Source organism: Dendropsophus ebraccatus, chromosome 5 (genome assembly GCF_027789765.1).
Source record: "Dendropsophus ebraccatus isolate aDenEbr1 chromosome 5, aDenEbr1.pat, whole genome shotgun sequence".
Taxonomy (NCBI): domain Eukaryota; kingdom Metazoa; phylum Chordata; class Amphibia; order Anura; family Hylidae; genus Dendropsophus; species Dendropsophus ebraccatus.
The window spans coordinates 16,939,937-16,964,917 of NC_091458.1; the positions used below are offsets into that span (position 1 = coordinate 16,939,937).

Sequence of the window (24,981 nt, forward strand, 5' to 3'; positions counted from 1 at the left end):
GTCCTAAAAGCATGATTGGGTAAGTCGTGTGGAAGAACTTGTAAAGGTGTGACTTAGGACACCAAAAAAAACCCCAAAAACAACCCACATACGATAAGACCGCAGCTGCACTTCCTGCGGCCATAGCTGCACCATTACCAGCAAGATCAGTCAGATCTTTACTTCACTTGCTGTTCAAACACCATGGCCAAATGCCTTTCATATTTGGAGTGACTGAGGCGCTGGCATTCGACAAGACAATCGGCCTTTCATTCACTGCAGATGAGGTTTCAGAACAGGATTAGACAGAAATGCGAGTCATCGCTTTGGACAAGGTACAAACCATGGGAGGAAAAACTCAATGGCTGTCCAACTTGCCCACAACACCCATCGTGTCCTGGAAGATGGGGTAGCTACAGGTTGGGGAAAAGCGGGTGTACAAACAATGACAGCCTCCATTTACTGGCCACATCTAGAAGTGCGGTTGCCAAAATGGGCAATGTCGGTTTAGAGGTTTGGCCTAAAGGTTTCAGGGCAGGATGAGAGTAGTTTTGCCACAGCTAGACCCCCCCCCCCCCCCCCCCCCAAAAAAAAAAAAAAAAAAAAAAAAAAAAAAAGAGTATCACTCCTGCTTATGGGCTGTTGTAAAGGGGGTTATCTGAATATTCAAAGGTTATCGCTTACCATGATGGGGTATAACTAGCTGATCATAGGGTTTTGGGCAATGGGACACCAACCCTTTACTAGAATGGAGCTCTGAAGCAAAGCCACCATTCCATAGACCGTAAATACGGTGGTTGCCAGATTCCTCACACTTGAAGGACATTTGACCTACATTGATGTGAATGTCCCAGCAGTCAGACCCTTACCAGATTAGTTACTTACCCCCTATTCTGTTGATACGGTAGACATTTTAAATATTGAGATAACCCCTTTAAGTGTTGGGCTATAACACTATACACAGAGTAGCACCATTCAGGTACAGAACAGTTCCCCAAGTTATAGAATCTCCTTTCAGACTGTATCTGAAATGTAATGGTGTGAAAGTAGAATGGTTTGTCTACATAAGAAAAAGAAGAGAAAAGGACTTTCGGACACTTGTCCATGTCAGTGTTTGGCACTGTAAGCATCCGCTTTCAGGTCAACAGGGGCAGAACTTAAACCATATGCATGTGCTGCCAGTGGACATCCCCTTCAAGTAAACAGATCACCAATCCTATAGCTGGCCATACACATTATATTAATAACTCCAAACCCATTGAATTCAGCAGGAGCTGCTGGCCATCTAACATGTACGGGGCCTTCTGATTCACGCCGGCCAGTAACTTACTCCCCTTTCCCTATAAGCCTTGCACTCCGTGACATATCAGCTGGCCGCACAATTCTCATAGCAGTCCGGCTGAACCCCTATCCTGCCGATCTCAATCTTTCCCAACTTAGTCTACTGTGCAAGTAGTAGACAGACGATACGAGTAAACGGGGCCAGATTATGTACATGTGCGGCCCTTACTAACCCCGAATTAGCCCCTTTATTCATGGAATACATCAACGCTTACACAACTACATTTTTTTTTTGCTCTAAAATTTAGTGCCATAAAGAATACTAAAAACGTTGATGCAAAATACTATTATAAAGAGTTCTTACCGAAACGTGGGTCTAGCCATGATGTGGACTTGTTGTTATGATTTATGTAGTAGACTTCCCCTTCAGGAGTTAGGCTTTGCTCCCACCCGTCTGGAAGTGGACCTACAACATAAATTATTTCAGAATAGATTTTAAAGCTTATATATCGGGACGGTGACACAAGGACGTACAGTTTCTGCTTAGCCATATTAATACTAGTCATAAAGAGTGTCTAAAGTTCCATATCAAACATGAAACTTTGTGCCAAATTAGACTACAAGGAAGCCCAACACCTTATGAACACCGAGTATAAGGTTAATAGTGAGAAGGGAAGTTTGAGTCATGAATAAGATAATTAAAAACCATGAGAACTTTTCTATCGGGTCAAAGATTTTCCAAGATGTACACGAGGGAAGCCCAAGAGAAATCGACTAAAGGAAAGGTCGGACAAGACTGATAGCGTCTTTTTTTTTTTTGCGCTCCCGAGCTTACCACAGACGAAAGGGGGACGTGAAAAAAAATTGTAGCTACAGAAGAACACTCCAATACCAGAGGCTGGTGCAGCTGTTAATAGAGAATTAAAAAGGCAAACAACTGCAATGCCCCAACATATCACCTGGTGTGTCCAGGATCCACAAACTACAAGAACTTGGGTAAATTGTCTAAATTGTCTAGACTAGTTCAGTGCTCAGTAATAAATGTAAGTACTCTAGAAAATTAAGCAGTGGCTCCATTCACTCGTGGGACAACTAACCTACATTTTTGTGATCAGTGATGGTCCCAGTGGTTGGACCTCCATCAATCAGCTAGTTATGCTAAGGGATAACTTGCATCTTAGATAAACCCTTTAAATTTTCAAATACTATAGGAAATTATTGAAAAAAAAAAAAAGTTTCACCGAATAAGAGTACCTCCACCATAATATTTAAAGTATGTTAAACCTGGTAAAATCCCTGTTAGAAAAGATGTGCAAAGTAGCTCTTCCAGTTCAATCAGTAGTGTCACCGTACATCACCTCATCTTATTACCGGTGAAAACCCCACCAGTGTCACCACCGCCAATCCTTAGAACAAAGACACATAGAAACCTCTGGTGACATCTCTGATTGGTTGGTAGAAAGCCAGTGGCTGATAACCATTGTATTTCCAATGGAGCCATCAAGAGGTGACTATATAGTTACTATGATCCACACCGTAAGCAAAAATTCCCGATGAAGGATAGGCAGGCAGGCCAGCCTTACAACACCCCCCCCCCCCCCCCAACACCCCAATGTGGAATTGCAGCTAAGGCTGATTCACTTCAATGATGGCAAGCAGTAATACCAGATCAATAAATAGGTGTGGGGTTGTGTGGCCAAGAAATCATATAAACCTTAAATAACCTCCAACAGTGCTGGTCTAAATAGCTCCTGAAGTTTATAGTAGTCTATCCTGGCCCACGCCTTTATATACTGGCTTTGGACAATATCTAATCATGGCTTAGCTTGCTGAACAGGATATGCAGAAGGTGGAAGAGCTTGGCCATTGTTGACTTCCCTTCTCCATTTTAAAGGAGTGATCCCAAAACCTGAAAGTTATCCTCTATCCACGGGACAAGGGATAACTAGCTGATCGTTGGGACGCCCCCCATGATCATGCCAACGCCCATGTTGTCATACAAATATATAGATTAAGCATATGCAAATACCACTTGCTTGATACAGATACTGAAAAAAAAAAAAAAAAAAGGTACATGATAACCTATACACACAGAGCAAATCCAACACGTAGACATTTATACCACCAGCATTGGTTAAAGTACTGCTTGGAAGGGAGAACAGCTCCATAAAATGGCATCAAATGGAGCACGCCACAAGTGGACACTTGCTGTATGTCTGCTTATGGCGGTAGAGCAAAGCCCAACTGAGATATAAAAAGGCACGAAACCTAAAGAGACAACCAGTCTATCCAAATAATACCTTCCAACGAAAGCACAGTAGTCACTGAATTCTACGGAAAAAACTTTCTATTGGTGCTTCAGAGCTATTCTTTTTGAAACGTTGCAGTCACTACCCCGCCACATCAGACCAGCGATGAACATTGCTGGTCCAACACTGTCCCAAACAGCTTCGACACCACCTATTTGTCTAATATGTTAAGGAATAGTTACAGAAACAAGGAAGGACAAACTAATATCAGACAAACTAATTCCATTTTATGAAGAGTAACAAAAGGTCAACATTTGCAGATTATGGATGGTAATAAAATCAATCAATCTACCACCAGCGAAACATGGAAAATCCCATCATACCTGTAGGGTTCATGAGGTTCTGTTGTACTGCAGGACTGGTAGGAGCGGTAACATTCATCTGAGAGAGCATAGCCTTCCTTGGATCCTGCCATGTGGTGGTCTGTTCAATATGGCTGCAAGAAAGAACAAATAGTTCCAAAAAGATGCAAAACATTCAACGATCATAACGCAGGTGACTGCATATAAAACTTGCTCCAATCTTATCATTGGTGGATTATGGGACTCTCTAAACTTCTACTTGGAATCCTGTACAACATTTTTACTGCATTATTGAGGTCCAAAACATATGCAAGGGTATGGAACATGATGGAAGCCATGTACACATGGCCTACAAGTTATTAATGGCTTAGTAAAGACTTGCCCGTACATAAAGTCAAGTACTGTATCACCATTATTAACATGGACAATGGGGCCCCAATCCTACTGCATTTGATGGTCTATGAGGACCATTTGATTCAAACAGTAGAAGGTATTTTTTTTACAACTACAACCCTTAGCCACACAGAGTTGATAAAAAAAAAAAAAAAAAACAAAACAATTGTTCTTGGAAGAAAGCAGATACGTCTTTGATATCCTGGTGACACCAGTCCACGGGTTGAGTTTTGTTCTCCAATTCAGCTCCATTGAAGTGAATGGGACAAAGATGTAACTCTGCATGACCCATGGAAAGATGTGGCCCACCTTTCACAAGAAAGATGTTTTCCTAATTCTTAGAATAAAAAAAAAACAAACAAAAAAACATTTTTTTATAACCAAGAATCTATGGTGAGAGATTCTTACTGTCCCCTTACTGTGCGGTACACAGTGTCAGCTAGGTGGTCTTCACGGCAGCTGGGGCCCAACTGCCCTGAAGCCCTGCCTTGGTGACGCTCTCCACCGATGAAATGAAGACCGACAAGAAAGTGGTCTTTAGTAGAGATGTGACAGAGAAGTCTGATAGTTTGGTATTTGATCACTGGTGGCTGAAGTTGTTGGCTGCAGCCCTAAGGAGTCCTGGCCTATGGCTGTATCCATGTTTTCCAGGACTCCCTAGGGTTGCACACAATTTCTCGGCCTGCTCTAGTTGCGATCATCTCTAGTCTTTACCATTGGCTCTTCAAATGGATATGGAGGCTGGGGTCCCAATGATGGACGGGGATCATGAAGGCATACTACATTATGGTGGTGCTACCATCGCTTTTTTCCCCCAGCGACATGTCCTTCCTTGGAAGCCAGAAGGTAGCCGCTGTGCTTTTTATTGGGAAGAGTAGCTCTGGGACTAGCAAACGTTACAGAACGGCTCGCTGAGGTAGGCAAATATTCTCAAAGACCTTCTCCTTGCGTTGTCACATTGCACAGTTGCATCAGCACAGGATTATAAACGGATAGGAACTAGATTTCGTTCTCTATCCTGTACCAGTCTGTACTACCTCCCATTAAGAGATTAAAACAGCGCTACAGCATACAGGCCGCACAGTATCAGGGGCTCATCTACAATGAGTTAAAGGGGCCCTTTTAGGATTAGAGATGGGGGTCTGCTTTCCCCCCCCAATAAATGTTCCGTGCTTAAGTGTGGTGTCTTTTCAGCTCTGTCTTTCTATACCCTAGACAACCCATTTAACAGATAAGGGGCTGCAGTGCTAGTTCAGTATTGCAAGCCCCTGCAGCACAGTCTTATTTTCTTGGCTGGAGCTACACTGTAGCTCCCTCCATCGCAGGTGGTCAGGACCACCACTGTTGACAGGAAATCAATAATTCTGGAAAAAATCAGGAAGATTAGGCAATCCTTAGGAAATCTTATCTTTAAATGTGACCAACCCTCAAACTGGCTACAGAAGTCTCATTGTGTGCATAGTTGCCAACATTTACCAATACGGCCCCCAAAACTGCTACACGAGAGTGGGGTTGCATGTACCCTGCAACTTTAACAATCTGGTTCTTAAATGTAAAGTATATAGTGAACTTGTCAGCATCAGTATAACGTGTACGGCGTCTCCCAAGATAGACTGATAGGAGGTTGGGTGTGATTTGGGGGGGGGGGGGGGGGGGTCTAACTCCTTTGCTCTCAGAGAGATAAGCCACCACCAGAGCTGTTGGGCTGCAGCTCACCACTCCTCCCCAGAGAACATACAAATATGTCTGGCCGTTCCAATGTATGGAAAGGACAGGAAAAATAACCTTTGGCCAAACCATCATTTGGCCGACAGTTATTGAGGTGTATGGCCACCTTAAGGCAAAATAGATTGTTTGCAACTACGGAACAACCTGGAATATACACTTTATTCATCGGTGGACAGGAATAGTTACCAAAGTCTTCTGAGGCTGAAGGAAACTTTAGTTATTCGGTGGCCGGAATACACGACTATGAATAGTTGTGTGCAAATGTGTGCGGTTACTACAGTGGACACACAAGTAGTCAGACATAGCACAACCAGGTTTGCCACTTGGCAGCATTCACGGCTATTCCACGTCCCGTTATCTGTGGTTTCCATCTGATTGACTGTAAAACTTCTCCAACTTACCATAGTGGTGAACGAATGAAGGAGAAACTCAGTTCTGCTCCAACAGAAGATGAGAAATAGGTGGATCAGGTATAATAAGTGACTATAATTTATGTCCACACAAGGAGGATACGGATGTCGGGATGTAACGCCCCTCCCCATCTTTTTTGCTTTCGTAACTTACCATCTGATGTTAAGAAAACATTTTACTTAAGTTACAAAATTGCCATTTCACTGGAAAGGCCATCAAGTAACAGAGGGGTGTAAGGAGCTCTTCTGGTAGGGAGGCGTGAGTCATAAAGGCCGGGTCAACTCAAACAGCCTCCTTGTTGGAGAAGAGCGAAAAGTCTATACTAGAAGGTACACTAAACCTGGCTATATTTGCTTAGTAAATAAAGGCTTGCTTATCCCTGTCATTGCCAGTGGGACAAAGCCGTACTGTGAAGATGTATAACTAAACATATGGGGTAAACACGGCCCCATAGAAGAAGCCTAGTGTGCTCACAAACCACCACCTCAGACCATGGGATCCTCAGGATTAGAGGCCGCACACTTGATTCAGAGACAAATTTAATTCCCCGACCTCCACAATGGAATCTTCTGATTGAATCCATTCAATCCGGCTCTGGTCATCTTGGCTTGATGTGTTTGAGCCCAAGGACTTTCACCCCATCCTTCGAGGTAAGGGACCATAACTCTTACCACTACTATTGCAGAAGACAAGTCAAACTGAAGGAGCCTTTTTAGGTCATCTTGAACCGTTACCAACATATATACCGAAATATACCTGCCCAGCCGATGCCAAATACTGATGGGTTTATAGCGCCCTATTGTGTGATAAACCTTGCTCCCAGACCATGTACCTCTGTGTCCACACCAATATGGCAGCAGACACCTCACACATACCTCAGCAACATGGCATATCCCCACATCGAGAGTGAAGGACATTGGAGTTGTCGGCAGCAGTAAGGGATCCACACATATCCAGTAGTTATTGGGACATATTGAAATCCTTCCCAACCATCCATCTTTCTCTGACTTCTCAGCCGACCAACGTTGATGGGTGAAAGAACAGTCTCCATCAAGAGCAAAACACCACATGTAAAATGATTTCAGCCATATAAACCGGCTTATAAATCAAAGTTCACGTTGGAAACCTCTTATTCAGAGTGAAACACAAGAAGCTCACATTGTAAAAGTCTCTTATGAGCCATTTAATCGAGCAGATCCATGACAAACTCAACATTTATTGCCCTCTGGTGCCGCCCTTCTCATCTGCCTCACTCTAGTGAACAAAACCGGTCTACGCAATGTGCTCAAGCCCTAAACTTCTTTGGACGCCCATGTTCAACGATGATCGGTATCTTCAAAAATACGGTCTACAGATTTCTTGGTGGATGGGACAATGGCATCTGCCATTCTTAAGAAAAAACACCCATGAGAACTTTCAAGGAATCCTTCCAAAAACATGTTAGGGTACTATTACACGGAACGATAATCGGCCCAATTCGGCCGATTATCGATCAGTGTAATAAATACAACGATCAGTCGATGGCAACAATCGTCGGCTGATCGTTGATATACGTTAGAATATATAATTGTCGGGTGCTGACCGTGCACTGCTTTTTTATGTCGCGGTGCACGGTCAGCACCGCGACTGACGATACATTACCTATCCACACTCCAGGGCTGCTCCTGCGGTCCGCTTCTACCCGGGTGCCACGCGCTCCAGCTTCAGAGCGGCCGATCAGCGACAGGCCGCTCTGAAGTTAGAGCACGCAGGACCCGAGGAGAAGCAGACTGCAGGAGCAGCCCTGGAGCGTGGATAGGTAAAGTATATAGTTTAAGCAAGGGCCGCAAGGACATCGGTAACGATGTCCATGCAGCCCTTGTTAAACGATTATCGGGCCGTGTAATAGGCCCAGTAAACGAGTGCCGATCTAGCAAGTATTATCGGGCCCTCATCGGCCCATGTAATACTACCCTTACTCCTGAAGACCATCCACTTGGGTGTCAAGATTTTTTGAGTGTGAACTAGAGATGAGTGCAACTCATGCTAGAGAGTCTGATCATTCTGCATTTGATTACTGGTGGCTGAAGTAGTTTGATGCAGCCCTATGGAGTCAGTCTATGATCTATGGCTGTGTCGAATGTTTTCCCGGACGCCCTGGTGCTGCATTCAACTTTAGCCACTGGTAATCAAATAACGAACGATTAGACTTGAGTTGCGCTCATCTCTATTGTGAATACCCAATCCACCGAGACCAGAAGATGCCAAATCCCCCTAGCGTGGACACGTCACTTTCTCCTCATCTATGCAGTGCTAACCATATTTTACAGGGACGTATACTCATCACCGCCGTGTTAATATCAGATACTGATTTTCATCGGAAGCCAAATAAACCAAGCACATTTTCGCGTGGGATGAAACCAGATTACCAGAATTTTTTTTTTTAAATAATGGGAGCCTGTGGTAACTTAAAGCAGATGTGGACCCCATGATTTCGAGACAAAAACCAATGAATAATAATAAAGACTCTAAACTCTGCTTTGCCAGCAAGTATAATACAGTTCAGTGACTTGTTTTATATGTCCAGGTTCTCGTAATTATACTGTTGCAATCCATGTTCGGAACTGGAAAAAAGTCAAAGGGGGGGGATGGGGAAGAAAAAAAAAAAAAGGCTTGGGGAATCCCACATGTGGCCGGTCATTCCGGCACTCACTTAGAGAGTGTTTCCCTAGAGGCACTGACTCAGCAACTGCTTACATAAAGCTAACCATTTGCTCCTTGTTGCTTTCTTTTCTGCTTTGTTGAACAAAGGCTTCGCCGACCTCCCCGCTGCTATCCCAGCACAAGAGGAACAGCTCTCCTTTAGAGAGGCCCCCTGTGAAGGTCATATAGACCAACTCCGAAAGCCTTGATGCCTGACTTCCTCGTGACGCCAGTGTATGGATTCCCTGCAGTTTAACAGAACTCCCACTACACTTTCCTGCCAATAGTGGGGCTGGTCATGGAAACAGACAAAAGGACTCTTTAGGCAAAAAGGGGTGGGAAAAAGTGGGATGAAATAATCTGCTCTGTGCACACAACGAGTTACAGACCACAATGAGCTCTGCAGTTGTACATTTACGGGGAGGGTCCATCATACCGGGCAACGTCTACAGATTATCCCTATTAACGGGGCCTCTCGAAAGCAACAAGTGTCATCTGTTCATTCAATTCCCTTAAACTAGCAATGACTTTAGAGGATATTTGCATCACTTTAGTATATACAATTAAAGGGGTACTCCAGCAAAACATTTTTTTTCTTTCAAATCAACTAATGGCAGATTAAAAACTAAAAAAAAAAAAAAAAAAAATCTCCAGTCGGGAATAATGAGGACGCACTGTTCTTGAGCTAAAGCTTTTCCGGTCAAAATCAGGCAGGATTGCACAAAAAAGTATTTTTGTAATTATCAGCTGCTGTATGTTCTGTAGGAAGTAGTTTATTCTTTCCAGTCTGGAGAGCAGGAGAGGTTTTCTATGAGGATTTGCTGCTGCTCTGGACAGTTCCTGACATGGACAGAGGTGTCAGCAAAGAGCACTGCAGGACATACAGCAGCTGATAAGTACTGGATGATTGGATATTTGTAAATAGAAGTAAACTACAAATCTGTAAAACTTTGAGACCGGTTGATTAAGGGACTAAGGTTTCTCCTTGAGGAGAGTGCCATAATGGTGAAGACTTCTAGCACAGTCACGCTCTACAGAGAGAATATGCAGGGCAGCGCACTAATTCCAACTTTTGGAAGTAGCTTTCCCTTAAAGTCAGTGTCCGACTCCTTTAAGAAGCCTTAGGACATTACTGGGGATTTAAGCCAAGCCAGAAACTCCCCAGAAGGGGTAGTGACCCATCTGTAAACACATTTTGGGGTTGTTACCTCTCATCGGTACTGAGCAGGGTGGCCTGTCGTTGTAGGACCAGAGGGTAACTTAAGGAGTCATAAACATTTGAGACTTCTAGGCCATTTGTGCTCCAATGAAAAAGAACATACAAAGCAGCTCTCTCCAGATCTTCCTAGTTAAAAAAAAATCCCCATACCAGGATATAGGTTATGCCGGTCGCCGATACATCATCTGCTTTTTCTCCAATTTACAGTAGACGTGGAATACAATGAACAAGTTCAGAGACGAGAGCCTTACACTTGCGGCATTGTCTGGAAACAAAGATTAATCTACGCGACATTAAAATGCTAGAACAGCACGGCCGGGAGCAACGCTCATTGAAAACAGGTTGGCAGATGGGATTTATGTCCCATTGACAAATCCCACGTTATTGTGTCGGGGATATTTACAGTGTCACATGTGATGGGATACTCAAGTCTGTAAAATCCGCCATGCTTTATTGACTCCGCGCATCACGCTGCATTGTTCCCTTTAATCTTTGCAAAGGCCGATGCCCCAAGAACCGCAAAAACCAAAAGGAAGCCAGACCGGGTTCTAGTGATACAAACGTAAGGAGATTAAACATAACCATATAGCCTAGTTTTTCTATATATAATGATAATAAAAACAATATGCATAGGTAAAGTTCTTTATATACTATAGGCCGAGCAATGTACATGTAGGCGTTTAAGCGCTCATGTAAAATGTTTCTATATACTGCAGGGCTCATTCGGGCAAAGGGAAGCTTTCCGCTCTACTACACCTTGCAAGTGCAACAAATCCCAACAATGTAGCAGGGATAAAGACCCCCCCCCCCCCCCCACTCAAATAGTCACACCAACTGCTGTAAAGTGCACCACACCAAAAGCCTTAGGCCTCGTACACAGACATGGGACATCTACCTTCCTTGTACATGCCTCAACTTATATGAGAACTGTCATTCTACAAAGATACTTTATCTGCAGTTCAAGGTTTCCACTTAAGCGAGGAGGAATGCTCCGCGTATCGGCAAAGAGTTCATAAGAGAAGGATTTAGGGGTAGTGAGTTCTGAAAGTCACCAATTATATTATATATATATATATATATATATATATATATATATATATATATATATATATATATATATATATATATATATATATATATATATATATATATAATTAGGGCTGGGCGATATTGGCCTAAATCAATATCGCGGTTTATCGCACATGTAGCCGCGGTAACGATAATTGAACGATAATTATGACACACCCCTTTTTTGCAAACCACACCCACTTGCCGTGCCAAACTGGCGATATTTTGATTCAAAAATGTAAAATAGAACTCACTGAGCAGCAACCCATGGTTAGTCTATTATCATTATTATTATTTGTCATTATTAGGGGGTCTCAGCAGAGACCTGGACATGTGTATATACAGGTATACAGCCTCTACAGGGTATACACAGGTCACAGAGGGATAGGTGTGTATGACTATATGGGGGGGATGGATTGGGGTGTATTACTATACAGGAGGTTGGGATCAGGTTACAGGACTATACAGGCAGCGCATAGGGATAGGGGGCGGATAGGGGTGTATGACTATACAGGGGGGGGGGGGGGTGGATAGGGGTGTGTCACTATACAGGGGGGGGGGCGGATAGGGGTGTGTGACTATACAGGGGGGGCGGATAGGGGTGTATGACTAATAGAGGTGTATGACTATACAGGGGGGGGCAGATAGGGGCATATGACTATACATAGGGGGGCGGATAGGGGCGTATGACTATACGGGGGGAGGACAGGGGTGTATGATTATAAGAGGGGGCGGACAGGGGTGTATGACTATACGGGGGGGGCGGACAGGGGTGTATGACTATACGGGGGGGCGGACAGGGGCGTATGACTATACATAGGGGAGCGGATAGGGGCGTATGACTAAACAGGGGGGCGGACAGGAATGTATGACTATACAGGGGGGGCGGATAGGGGCTTATGACTATATGAGGGGTGTGGATAGGGGTGTGTAGCTTTACAGGGGGCGCATAGTGATGGCAGGCGGATAGGAGTGTATTATACAGGGAGGTGCATGCTGGGACCTGCAGTCCCCTCAGTAACAATATAGAGCTGTAACTAGAGCTGGGCGATATGGCCAAAAAATAAAGTCTCGATTTTTAATAAATTTTTTTGGACGATTCTCGATTTAAATCTCGATTTTTTTTCTTTTTGCTTAATAAACAGAACATTTTTCTCCCTGCAGCGTCAGATACTATTTTAATGACGTTTGAGACAACAACTGTATTGCTTCCCAGTGTAACAGTGCTCCCCATGTAGTAGACAGGCCCCCTCTGTGTCCCCATATAGTATAGGAGATCTTCTTTGTGCCTCCATCTAGGTAGGGTGTAGTAGTGGAGGTATAGTGGATAAGGGGTGTAGTAGTACAGGTAAAGATGAGGGGTGTTTTAGTAGTACAGATGAGGAGGATTAGTAGTACAGATGAGGAGGATTAGTAGTACAGATATCGATGTGTGCTGTAGTAGTGCAGGTAAAGATGAGGGGTGTAGTAGCAGTACAGGTAAAGATGGGTGTAGTAATACAAGTAAAGATGAGGGGTGTAGTATTAATACAGGTATAGATGAGGGGTGTAGTAGTACAGGTAAAGATGAGGGGTGTAGTAGTACAGGTAAAGATGAGGGGTGTAGTAGTACAGGTAAAGATGAGGGGTGACTGGGGGAAACTGAGGGAGCTGCGGGTGACTCGGGCAAACTGGGGGGGGACTGAAGCAAACCGAGGTTGACTGAAGGGGGACTGGGACAGGAGTTGACTGAAGGGGGGCTGGGGCAAACACAGGGGGACTGGGGCAGCTGGGGGGGACACAGGGGGACTGGGGCAGACACCAGGGGACTGGGGCAGCTGGGGGGACACAGGGGGACTGGGGCAGCTGGGGGGGGACACTGGGGGACTGGGGCAGACACAGGGGGACGGGGGAAGACACCAGGGGACTGGGGAAGCTGGGGGGGGGGGGGACACAGGGGGGCTGGGGGGGCACAGGGGGACTGGAGCAGACACCAGGGGACTGGGGAAGCTGGGGGGGGGGGGGGGGGACACAGGGGGACTGGGGGAGACACAGGGGGACTGGGGCAGTTAGAGAGGACTGGGGGAGACACAGGGGGACTGGGGCAGTTAGAGAGGACTGGAGCAGACACCAGGGGGACTGGGGCAGCTGGGGGGGGGGACACAGGGGGACTGGAGCAGCTGGGGGGGGGGGGACACAGGGGGACTGGAGCAGCTGGGGGGGGGGGGACTGGAGCAGACACCAGGGGGACTGGGGCAGCTGGGGGGGGACACAGGGGGACTGGGGGGACTTTGCCCTCCTCTTATTCAGGCACACAGGTTCCCCTCCCGGCCACACATGCAGGTTCCCGGTCTCTGGAGGAGGCTGCAGAGACTGTAATGGTGATAGCGTCGCTGCCATTACTGGAGCTGTAGAGCGGGATCGGGGGATGCAGATCCCGCTGTTCAGCTCCAGGACCCGCAGGACGCTATCACCATTACAGTCTCTGCAGCCTCCTCCAGAGACCGGGACCTGCATGTGTGGCCGGGGCGACGGGACGTGATATGTAGAGCTGGTCAGCCGCGGCTGTTAGGCGGAATGCCCGACTGACCTGCACCTCACTTCCCGACACAAGTATCGTCCGAGCGGGGCGGGGAGGGCGATGCTGTGTGTGCAGGGATGCCAGACGGGACCGGACTTGACGGGTGGGCGCATGGACGGACAGGTGCGGCGGGACGGGGCCTGGACGGGTGGGGAGGGAAGTGGTGAGGGCGCTCGGACGGGCGGGGGGCGCTTGGCTGCAGGGGGTGGGCAGCTTTGTCACCTGGACCCTGCTGCTCCTCCACCTCCCGCTCTGATACCGGCGTCCCTGCACAAGTTATTGTGCTGTGTGTGCAGTGACGCCGGCATGTCCGAGCTGGAGGAGCAGCAGAAAAAATACAAAAATACCGCAGATACCGTCCTGGCTAAGTTGAGGTCGGTTAACCGACGCCAGTGACGGTATCGGTATTTTTGCGGTATACCGCCCAGCCCTAATATATATATATACTGGGCTGTAATATATCAAGGTATGCTGGGCTGTAATATATCAAGGTATGCTGGGCTGTAATATATCAAGGTATGCTGGGCTGTAATATATCATGGTATGCTGGGCTGTAATATATCATGGTATGCTGGGCTGTAATATATCATGGTATGCTGGGCTGTAATATATCATGGTATGCTGGGCTGTAATATATCATGGTATGCTGGGCTGTAATATATCATGGTATGCTGGGCTGTAATATATCATGGTATGCTGGGCTGTAATATATCATGGTATGCTGGGCTGTAATATATCATGGTATGCTGGGCTGTAATATATCATGGTATGCTGGGCTGTAATATATCATGGTATGCTGGGCAGTAAGAAGAGGGAGATTGTGATCCCGCTGTATAGAGCTCTGGTGAGGCCACATCTGGAATACTGTGTCCAGTTCTGGAGACCTCGCCTACAAAAGGATATTGATAAAATAGAACGGGTCCAAAGACGGCTACAAAAATGGTGGAGGCATAAACCATATCCGGAAAGACATAAATATCCAAATCTGTATAGTCTGGAGGAAAGAAGGTAAAGGGGGGACATGATGGAAACCTTTCTATATGTTACAGGACTAAATAAGGTTCAGGAGGGAAGTGTTTTTAGTCAAAAACTGAACTCAAGAACAAGAGGACACAGTGAGAGGTTAGTTGGGGAAAGGGTCAGAAGCAACGTGAGAAAATATTACTTTACTGAAAGAGTAGTAGACGCTTGGAACAAACTTCCAGCAGAGGTGGCTGGTAAATCTACAATAACTGAATGTAAACCTGTCTAGTATTTGTATAGAGGTAGTTCCCCAAACTAGAGGTAGTTTGCCAACTGTACATATTGCACCGAAGCAAGGCCCATAATGGGGAGCGTACAGGTTCTGCACACAGTTCTGCCATAGGCAATAAGCCTAAAACTCATAGCTTAACATGCTCACTCACTAGAGGGCACACCCAGGATTAGGAGAGGAAAGGAAGGATATTCATAATCACATTATAAGACTAAACACAATAACACAGTTACTCATTGTACAGGTCATATAGCACAGGGCTGAACACTCTTACCATACTATTACAACGAGCGATTTTTTTGACGACTAACGATAAGCGATCTCAAAACGACCGCTATGGCAAACGTCCAGAAATCGTTCACCCAATTACACGGAACGATGTTAGTTACTGTGGTCGTTTTGTCCTCACTATTGCGTACATTTCAGCTAGGACTTCTTATTACACCGAATAACTACTCTAAAAACTCTACAAGACTCTTCCACTACTGCCTTATGGATGGTGCAGGATGGAATTAGTTCTCTTAGGTTCTATTTCTAGTAAATTCTAAATTTAATGCAATTAAAAAAAATAAAAATTATAAAAAAAAAATATAAAAAAAAAACAAAAAAAAAAAAAAACACAACTTCCCTACAAAGCCGATATCTAAAAGCCCCAAAAATTCCTGAGAAAGTCAATCGGTCATTTCGTCCTTGGATAATAATGATCTGCCTGTAGCATAAGAAGCTCCCATGGAGGATTATTTCTACCAGACAAGTAACTATGCCTCCATCAACACCACATTATCAAACTAGATTAGAAGCTCACCTCCCTGACCCTCCAGTGGCTTAATCTTCCCTTTGATGGGAACAGGACGGCTATTACTGTTCACCATTTATTGTGCACACAAATGGCCCAAAGGAGACTTTTTCTTCTTTCTTTTTTGGTGGGGGGGGGGGGGAACAAAAGGGAAGTTAAGAGAGGAGGAAGAGGTCAACTGTCCAGCGGAATCCGACCAAGACACCTAAATTACACTGCGGAATGAGCACAGAAAAAAAATAAAGAAGGATAAAACATCTGGAGATAGTGAGACACCTAATACACACCTCCCACCAATGAGACCTAAACACATTAACATTAACATCTAAACAAAAATAATCCACTCATTGTGTGTAATTATACATTTACACTAACCCGGGGCTGGATGTTGCCACCCATTAAGGAGACCTTTTTTCCAGGCAATGCACCTTGGGTAACAGTATGCAAATTAGCTCTCAGACAAAACAAAAACGCTCATATTAGCAAAAGTATTAAAGGCCCACCGAAGATGGTGTAGGGGGTCTACAATGGGGGGAGGGGGGGGACAAGAACCTCAGAACAGTTGTATACAGGTGGCAAGTTGTATACAAGTTGTATACTTCATTCTGGAGTAGAAGAATAGTTAAAAAGGAAAAAAAAATTTTGGTAGATCCAGCCTGAAAAAGCAATGACCATGTGCATTCTCTCCCTAATTTGTCCTTACAGGAAACAGCCAGACGAAGTATTTTAAGGCCCTATTATAAAAAACTATTATCGTCCGTATTTGGCCGATAAACTGCTTTGTTTAATAAAAGGCACCAATCAGCTGACATGCACAATGTCGGCTGATCCTTGATTTTCGACATGTTGAAAGAGAAACGACCTTGATAGCAACAATCAGTAGACCGCCGCCATCTCCTATGGGCTTCCCACCCAAGGAGCCCCTACCGCAGCTCCCCGGCACTTGCCCACTCGCTGTCGGCCCACGTAATGGCGCAACAAACAATACCTCCCTTAAACAGAATGTGTCTGCCATACATCATGTCCTGAGCAAGGAGGCAGCACTGAGACACAACATGTATGCCTCCTCTCTCCCCCACCCTTCCTGCTTGGTTTCTAGCACCAAGTCTTGTATGTTAGTCAAGGGTGCAAGGGTGATGAATAAAGATGAGTGAACGCTAAGTATGTTCCAGACAGCCTTAGGGCTGCATCCAACTTCAGCCACCGGTAATCCAAAATAGAGTATGGGTCTGGATGAACCTGGATATACTTAAAGTTAACTCCTCTCGGCATGCACCGAGAGTCTCAGCAACACCTCCTCAGTAAGAACAGAAGCTCTTACTACAGCCAGTTGAATCCATAAAGGCTTTGTGGCGGCCCCCATAATACGGTGCTATAGACACTATGGAGCCAATAATGGTTATAGGGAAGGATATCATTGCTGTACAATTGATACCTTTCAGCTAGAATATGGATATGGTCATCATTCGCCTCCAATTACAACTTCCATAGCAAGTACAATGGCGGTAAAGGAGTCTCAGAGTCAGAACCAGTATACTAATATTACATATAGGTCACCCGAAAACAAAACCAGGTTTGCAGACTAACGTTCCCTGAAAGCTCTGCCAAGAACAACGTATACGAACAACCTGATAGGAACGGAACAGTCATGGAAGGAGCAGACACTCTCCCACGTGATACGCTGGTTTAGCTGAAGTGGTCTGTAAATCCATAGGCTTACACAATATGGATCGTATGTAATTACATCTTCCAAAACGCTCACTTCCATCCTGCGAGAAGCCGGGAATTAGGGTAGAGCGTCTGCAAAGAAGGTGAAAGAAGGAAAGAAGCTCTGGATGAGTCACGGGCTGACTAAGGATCATGGAGTGCCACAGGCCTGATCCCCGGGGATGACTCCGACCTGACTCACATTTCAGGATAAACAAACTTGGGGGGGATATTTGCCATTTGGAAGGTGATGGATAGGCACTTTTACTGCCAATTTCGGGTTGAGATAGAAGGGCTCTGTAGACTCCAGATAAGATCAAAAGGACTCAGGGCAAACAAAACGCAGAGCTCCCTTTCCGAAAATAATGTGACAAGGATTAACCAGCTCAGGATGTACAGAAAGTCCGTCTTCAGGAACCATACAAGTGTTCCGCATTTGACTCCTTGCTGCTGCAGAAGTTGGATGCCGCCCTAGAGAGTCCCGGAAAACATGGACACAGGCTATGGCTGTATGCATGCTTTTCAGGACTCCGCGCAGCTGCAAAACTTTGATACATCGTTAGGGAGTCAAACGTCAAACATTCGGGTTTGGAGAACGTTGCCAAACCAAACAGTTTGGCATCTCCATTCGACACTAGTTATATTGGTGAACCCCCGACTCTTCCCCGAGATCAGGTTGGGAATGTAAGGATTGGACATGTTGAAACTCAACTTCCCAAACCATTGGTTCTTGGAGAGATAGAAGACAGACCTTGCAGGAAGAAGTGTCCAATGTCCAAATGTTTCAAAATATAAGTCTACGAACGTGGTCGATTAAGGAAAAAGTAAAAATTTGCCAAGTGAAATATTTGGTGGGATAAGAAAGTGGCTCTACGGGGATATTGTTTTCGGGTACTAGCCGGACGAAAGAACGAACAATCTATCATTGAGGAAGGAATCTCTGAACGTTCCCAGAATGACTGGTTGTCCTTCGCCCCATGCCACCAATTACATGGCTCCATCTGTGAAATGGTCAGTCATCACACGAAATCCGTTCACCCATCAACCCACTATTAAAGTGTACGGCTAACGACTGTTCCCGGATTGATATATCTTCCAAGCAATCGTCCATTCTAGAGATGAGGGCAGCTGGAGCATGCTCAAGCCAGATTGTCATTTTGATACCGGTGGCTGAAGTTGGATGCTGCCCTAGGCTGTAGCCATGTTTTACAGGACTCCCTAGGGCAGCATCCAACTTCTTCAGCCACCGGTATTCAAATGACGAACGATCGCATGCGAGGATGTGCTCATCCCTAATCTTAATCAAGACCACCATTAGTCAACTCTGGTCTAATGCATATCGGCACCTTAACATCACCAACAGATCAGCTATGTTTACTTCAATGGGCAGTGGGGGAAACACCACTGTAAAAAGCCTTAGCTGCATCTCTTGTGGTAGCAGAGGGTCAGGTATGTTCACGTACAACTTGCCAAATCCAGACACAAGCTGTATGTGCACCATAGACAGACTTTGGACCATTCTTCATCCTTTTATCTAGAGGACACACTCAGTCAGGTACTGTTCACACTATGATAATGGTCTCCAACTACTCAGGATGTTTTTGATGCTATTCTATACCCAGTTTCTTTGCAATGGCCCAATGGCCAGGGCCCAGTATTGTATATCTCAACCAAAAAGCATTGTGATCCAGACCTCCATGTGCCGCAAGAGCTTTTCCCGGCATACACACCAAGCAGAGGCCATTAACGCCATGTGAACAGGGCTAATGGATGCTTGTATAAACAGTCTTACAGGATCAATACACTCCACTATCTCTTTGTTTAAAGTTATTGTTTTCCCAGGACAGAAAGTAGGAAAACCACATTATATCAACATTGGAACCTGCAAGTTGTCACATATAGAAGACAGAACTCAGAGTACACAAGGCTTCTGTCCGCTCTTATCTGCAGCCCTGACTGATTGTGAGGTTATAACCTCGCCCCATCTCTTACACGCCTGTACCATCACACATATACTCCAAGGGGCAGATTTAGCTACATTGGAAAATTTGGCCAAAGGCTGTATATTACACAGCACAATTTTTCAGGGGAATTGAGCGGCGACCTGTCAGCTTAGCACTCACTTCCTCCTCATAACCAGCTTGCAGCCTGTGCTTTAACACACACACAGGGTGAGCAGGGAGGAGCGGGAAGTATTGGGCATCCCAAACAATCCTTAGATCATTTGGGCTGCCCACTTAAGTGGTGAGGAGTGATACGCAGCAGACGTCACTGCACACACCATGATCTTTCAGCATGTTGAAAAACCACGATCAGCCGACATCATGCATGTAGGCCGACCATGGCCTTTCAACATGCGCTGTTACACTAAACTATTATCGACCTGAACGGCTGGTAAGGCCGATAATCGTTGAGCGTCATAGGGCCTTTAGGCTACTGGAGTCTGATCGTTCAGCATTTGAATACCAGTGACTAAAGTTGGATACAGCCCTAGGGTATGGAGTCCAGGAAACACAGATGAGGCCATAGGCTACATCCATGTCATCCCAGACTCCCTGCCAATGCATCCCACTTCTTGAGCAACTGGTATTCGAATGCCGAACAATTGGACTCCCTGCTGAGTTGCGCTCATCTCTAGTCCTGTGTACAACACACTGCTGAATCTGACTACGCAGGATTTGTTTGTAGTCTGTAACCATGGAGACCGTAAAAAATTTTTGGGGAGAAGAAAAAAAAAAAAAAAAAGGCTCCTACTTAGATGCAAAGAAAATAAAAATGCAGTGAGGGTGGACATAGACCTTAAGGCATGTCTCCCCCAAATTTTTGCATATAGTATAGTACATAGGTCTTAAAGGCGTCATCTACTGCCATACTGTTGTAACATTTGAATAAAATATGACCACTTCTGTAGTCTGGGTGGTCGTATTTACTTTCAGATATCTCTCCCCGATTACAGAATGGCAATGCTGAGTAGATAAAGGCATAAACAGGATGGTAACCTTTGGTTCCCACAATTTCATGCATGCAGACTTACTGTATTGCCAGTCTGTTTTCAATTGGGAGAGGGGAGGTAGGCAGCTGTGCTACATCCCTGACTTCTTGAAATCAGGCAGATGAAATCCATTATGCCCAATCCTAAACCTCGGAGGAAGAGTAGGGAGCCCCATACACAAGATGGGCAGCTGATACGGCTAAAATCGGTGAGCTCAGCACACATTTAAATAAACCTGCAATAAACCAAACTGGCCCTCAAAGTTCCATGAATTAATCTTCAATTAAAGGATTCTTGTCTCTACCAGTAAGAGGGGAGATTTATACAGGAAGTATCTTATAAACACATAAAACTTCCTGACCATTATAGGGATACAAACAAGCACATTACGCTGATGACTGCGGTCATGGTGACATCGCAACAGATTTACTGAGACCATGTCAGGAAATGAGCTGTCACAATGTAACTACTACTACATCCTGGGAAAACCAGGAAGACCGGAGCTGCGCCGTGCAATAAAGGGACGTCACCAGGGGCCGAGATGGAAGACATGGGGGACGGACAGCGAAACATCAGCACCATCTTAATGAGAACCTGCCACGTCCTCTGGGTCTCAAACGGCCTGGACACCTGACCAATCGCAACACCACTCAGATGCTGTTTTGCTCAGATTTTGTCCTGATCTCTCAGGTCCCTAAACCAGATTATGAAACCCCAGGGACCTGACAGGTTCTCCTTAAAGGGGTACGCCAGCAAAAAATATTTCTCTTTTAAATCAACTGGTTTTAAGTTAGAATTTACTTCTATTAAAAAAGATCAAGTCTTCCAGTACTTATCAGCTGCTGTATGTCCTGCAGGAAGTGGAGTATTCTTTCCAGTCTAACAGTGTTCTCTGCTGCCACCTCTGTCCATGTCGGGAACTGTCCAGAGCAGCAGCAAATCCCCATAGAAAATAGACATCAATCAGAAGCTGCTTTAGCAAAAAAAAAAAAAACAAAAAAAAAAACTTTGCACTAAAAAGGAGAAGTCGTCGTCTAAAAAAATGTGACAGACGGCAGGGGAAGAAAAACAAGCAGCAAGCCTCTCCCCATGCCCACGATGGGCATGGGACCCCTGCCAGAAAGAATTATCCCCAAGTTGTGATATCATTACTGATGGACAGCCCACTCAACCAATCAGCAACTGCAGCAGCGTCCCTCCCCAGGCAACCAATGGCTGAGCGGCCAGTCCATCAGCCGGGCGGTGACGTCTGCTCTGCTGGAGATACTGGGGCGCCGATCCTACGCTGGAAAGGAGTTTATGTTCCCCCCACGCCCCTGCTGTTTAAAGCATTTCTCCCGTGGCCGGACTTCACCTTTAAATTTTAAACCTGCATCACCACAGATATTGCAGCACCACAAATAAAGTGTGCGTATCTGCATAGAATTGCTGCAGTTTTCTCGCATTTTAAATGGATCTGCAACACAAAGCATCAAAAAGCCTATTATTCTAGGTGTATTACTGTACGGTACCTCCTTCTCTGCCTCTCAGATCTGGCTGCTGAGGATTGCATTGAAGCAGCGTGCGCAGGCACGAGATCTAAGAATCAGAGAAGGAGGTACCATACAGTAATACCGCTAGGATACAGGGGCGGGCAAGACTGGTTAAAGAGGCCTGTTTGTCTGGGCGCAGTGTGCTCTACCATATCTTTTTTTCCCGTACCCAGAGTCTGTACGCCTTCATACGTTTGCCGCTTACGGCGGGGACACGCCCATTCTTGAGCCCCTCATCGTATGCAGCGACCACACATTCTCCAGTTCTGCCCTATAACACGACTCCGGCATATAAGACAACCCCCAACTCTAGAGCAGATTTTACAGGGTTAAAAAGTCATCTTATACGCCAGAAAATACGGTACATATTCTTACGACTAATTTTTTATAAACCGCGATTATGCTGATGTATATTTTTGTGTCCAAGTTGCAAGAAGGCGCAAGTGTTCAGGTTAAGAGACAGATTCAGTACTTACCCGGGCTGCAGATTCCCACACTGCTGGGATTCCGTTTCAATGACAACCTATTGTCGGAGATAGCTTCCCCTAACCGCATTGATGCTGTAAACTTCCACCGCACCAGCAAGGGTTAAGCCGCCCGGCAGGTCAGCATGTGATCCCACAGCAGGCAGAGATTTAGAAAGCAGCCTTTATTTTGCTTAACAACCTAGTTTATATCCAGGCCTTTTCTCCATCAGGTCTGATCCCTCACAGCCAGCGGCCCATTCAATCATTGACTTAGGACGTCTGCTGGGGAACAAACGCTCTCGCTCATGCATACGACTTTGCCAGACCTGTGTGTACTTTACAGTCTAAGGCTCCTCATTGTTCTAGGTGAAACATGAGCCCTTCATAAGGAAACCAGGGCAGTGCGAGAAGATACAGAGAGGAAAGGATCAATATGGGCTCTTCTACAGGTACTCAAAGGGGGGGGAGAGAGAGGGCCGGTCTGCTAGAGGAGAAAGTCAGACGCAAGTGTATATAGGAGAGTGGGGGCCGGTCTGCCAAAGTGTATATAGAAGAGTGGGGGGCCGGTCTACTAGAGGAGAAAGTCAGACGCAAGTGTATATAGGAGAGTGGGGGACGGTCTGCCAAAGTGTATATAGAAGAGTGAGGGGCCGGTCTGCTAGAGGAGAAAGTCAGACGCAAGTGTATATAGGAGAGTGGGGGCCGGTCTGCTAGAGGAGGAGAAAGTCAGACGCAAGTGTATATAGGAGAGTGGGGGCCGGTCTGCTAGAGGAGGAGAAAGTCAGACGCAAGTGTATATAGGAGAGTGGGGGACGGTCTGCCAAAGTGTATAGAAGAGTGGGGGGCCGGTCTGCTAGAGGAGAAAGTCAGACGCAAGTGTATATAGGAGAGTGGGGGGCCGGTCTGCTAGAGGAGGAGAAAGTCAGACGCAAGTGTATATAGGAGAGTGGGGGCCGGTCTGCCAAAGTGTATAGAAGAGTGGGGGGCCGGTCTGCTAGAGGAGAAATTCAGACGCAAGTGTATATAGGAGAGTGGGGGGCCGGTCTGCTAGAGGAGGAGAAAGTCAGACGCAAGTGTATATAGAAGAGTGGGGGGCCGGTCTGCTAGAGGAGGAGAAAGTCAGACGCAAGTGTATATAGGAGAGTGGGGGGCCGGTCTGCCAAAGTGTATATAGAAGAGTGGGGGGCCGGTCTGCTAGAGGAGAAAGTCAGCCGCCAGTGTATATAGGAGAGCGGGGGCCGGTCTGCCAAAGTGTATATAGAAGAGTGGGGGGCCGGTCTGCCAAAGGAGGAGAAAGTCAGCTGCCAGTGTATATAGGAGAGTGGGGGACGGTCTGCTAGAGGAGAAAGTCAGCCGCAAGTGTATATAGGAGAGTGGGGGCCGGTCTGCTAGAGGAGGAGAAAGTCAGCCGCAAGTGTATATAGGAGAGTGGGGGCCGGTCTGCTAGAGGAGGAGAAAGTCAGACGCAAGTGTATATAGGAGAGTGGGGGCCGGTCTGCTAGAGGAGGAGAAAGTCAGACGCAAGTGTATATAGGAGAGTGGGGGCCGGTCTGCTAGAGGAGAAAGTCAGCCGCCAGTGTATATAGGAGAGTGGGGGGGCCGGTCTGCCAAAGTGTATATAGAAGTGTGGGGGGCCGGTCTGCTAGAGGAGAAAGTCAGCCGCCAGTGTATATAGGAGAGCGGGGGGCGGTCTGCCAAAGTGTATATAGAAGAGTGAGGGGCCGGTCTGCTAGAGGAGGAGAAAGTCAGCCGCCAGTGTATATAGGAGAGTGGGGGCCGGTCTGCCAAAGTGTATATAGAAGAGTGTGTGTGGGGAGGGGGGGGGTCTGCTAGAGGAGGAGAAAGTCAGACGGGAGTATATAGGAGAGTGGAGGCTGGTCTGCTAGAGGAGGAGAAAGTCAGACACAAGTGTATATAGGAGAGTGGGGGGGGGGGGGGTATATAGGGGAGTGGGGGCCGGTCTACCAAAGTGTATATAGAAGAGTGGGGGAGGGGGGGGGGAGGTGTCTGCTAGAGGAGGAGAAAGTCAGCTGCGAGTGTATATAGGAGAGTGGGGGCCGGTCTGCCAAAGTGTATATAGAAGAGTGTGTGTGTGTGTGTGTGTGTGTGTGTGTGTGTGTGTGGGGGGGGGGGGGGGGGGGGGGGGGGGGGGGGGGGTCTGCTAGAGGAGGAGAAAGTCAGACACAAGTGTATATAGGAGGGTGGGGGTATATATGAGAGTGTGTGTGGGGGGGGGGGGGCGCGACAGCTCCTTAAAAAAGGGGGTTGTCCAGTCCCACCAAGGTTTTAGTTATGGGTTA

The 24,981-nt window shown here is 46.2% G+C and overlaps 1 protein-coding gene across 1 annotated transcript in view; it reads right to left on the reverse strand.

Moving 5' to 3' along the window:
- Positions 1 to 1,607: 1,607 nt before the first annotated feature.
- YAP1 (Yes1 associated transcriptional regulator) overlaps positions 1,608 to 24,981 on the reverse strand; it is a 37,061-nt gene continuing 13,687 nt past the window's right edge. The window contains exons 3-4 of the mRNA XM_069972894.1: positions 3,893 to 4,005; positions 1,608 to 1,726 (exon numbers count right to left, since the gene is read on the reverse strand). Of these exons, the coding sequence (XP_069828995.1) occupies positions 1,608 to 1,726; positions 3,893 to 4,005 (232 nt within the window). The remainder of the gene's footprint in view (positions 1,727 to 3,892; positions 4,006 to 24,981) is intronic.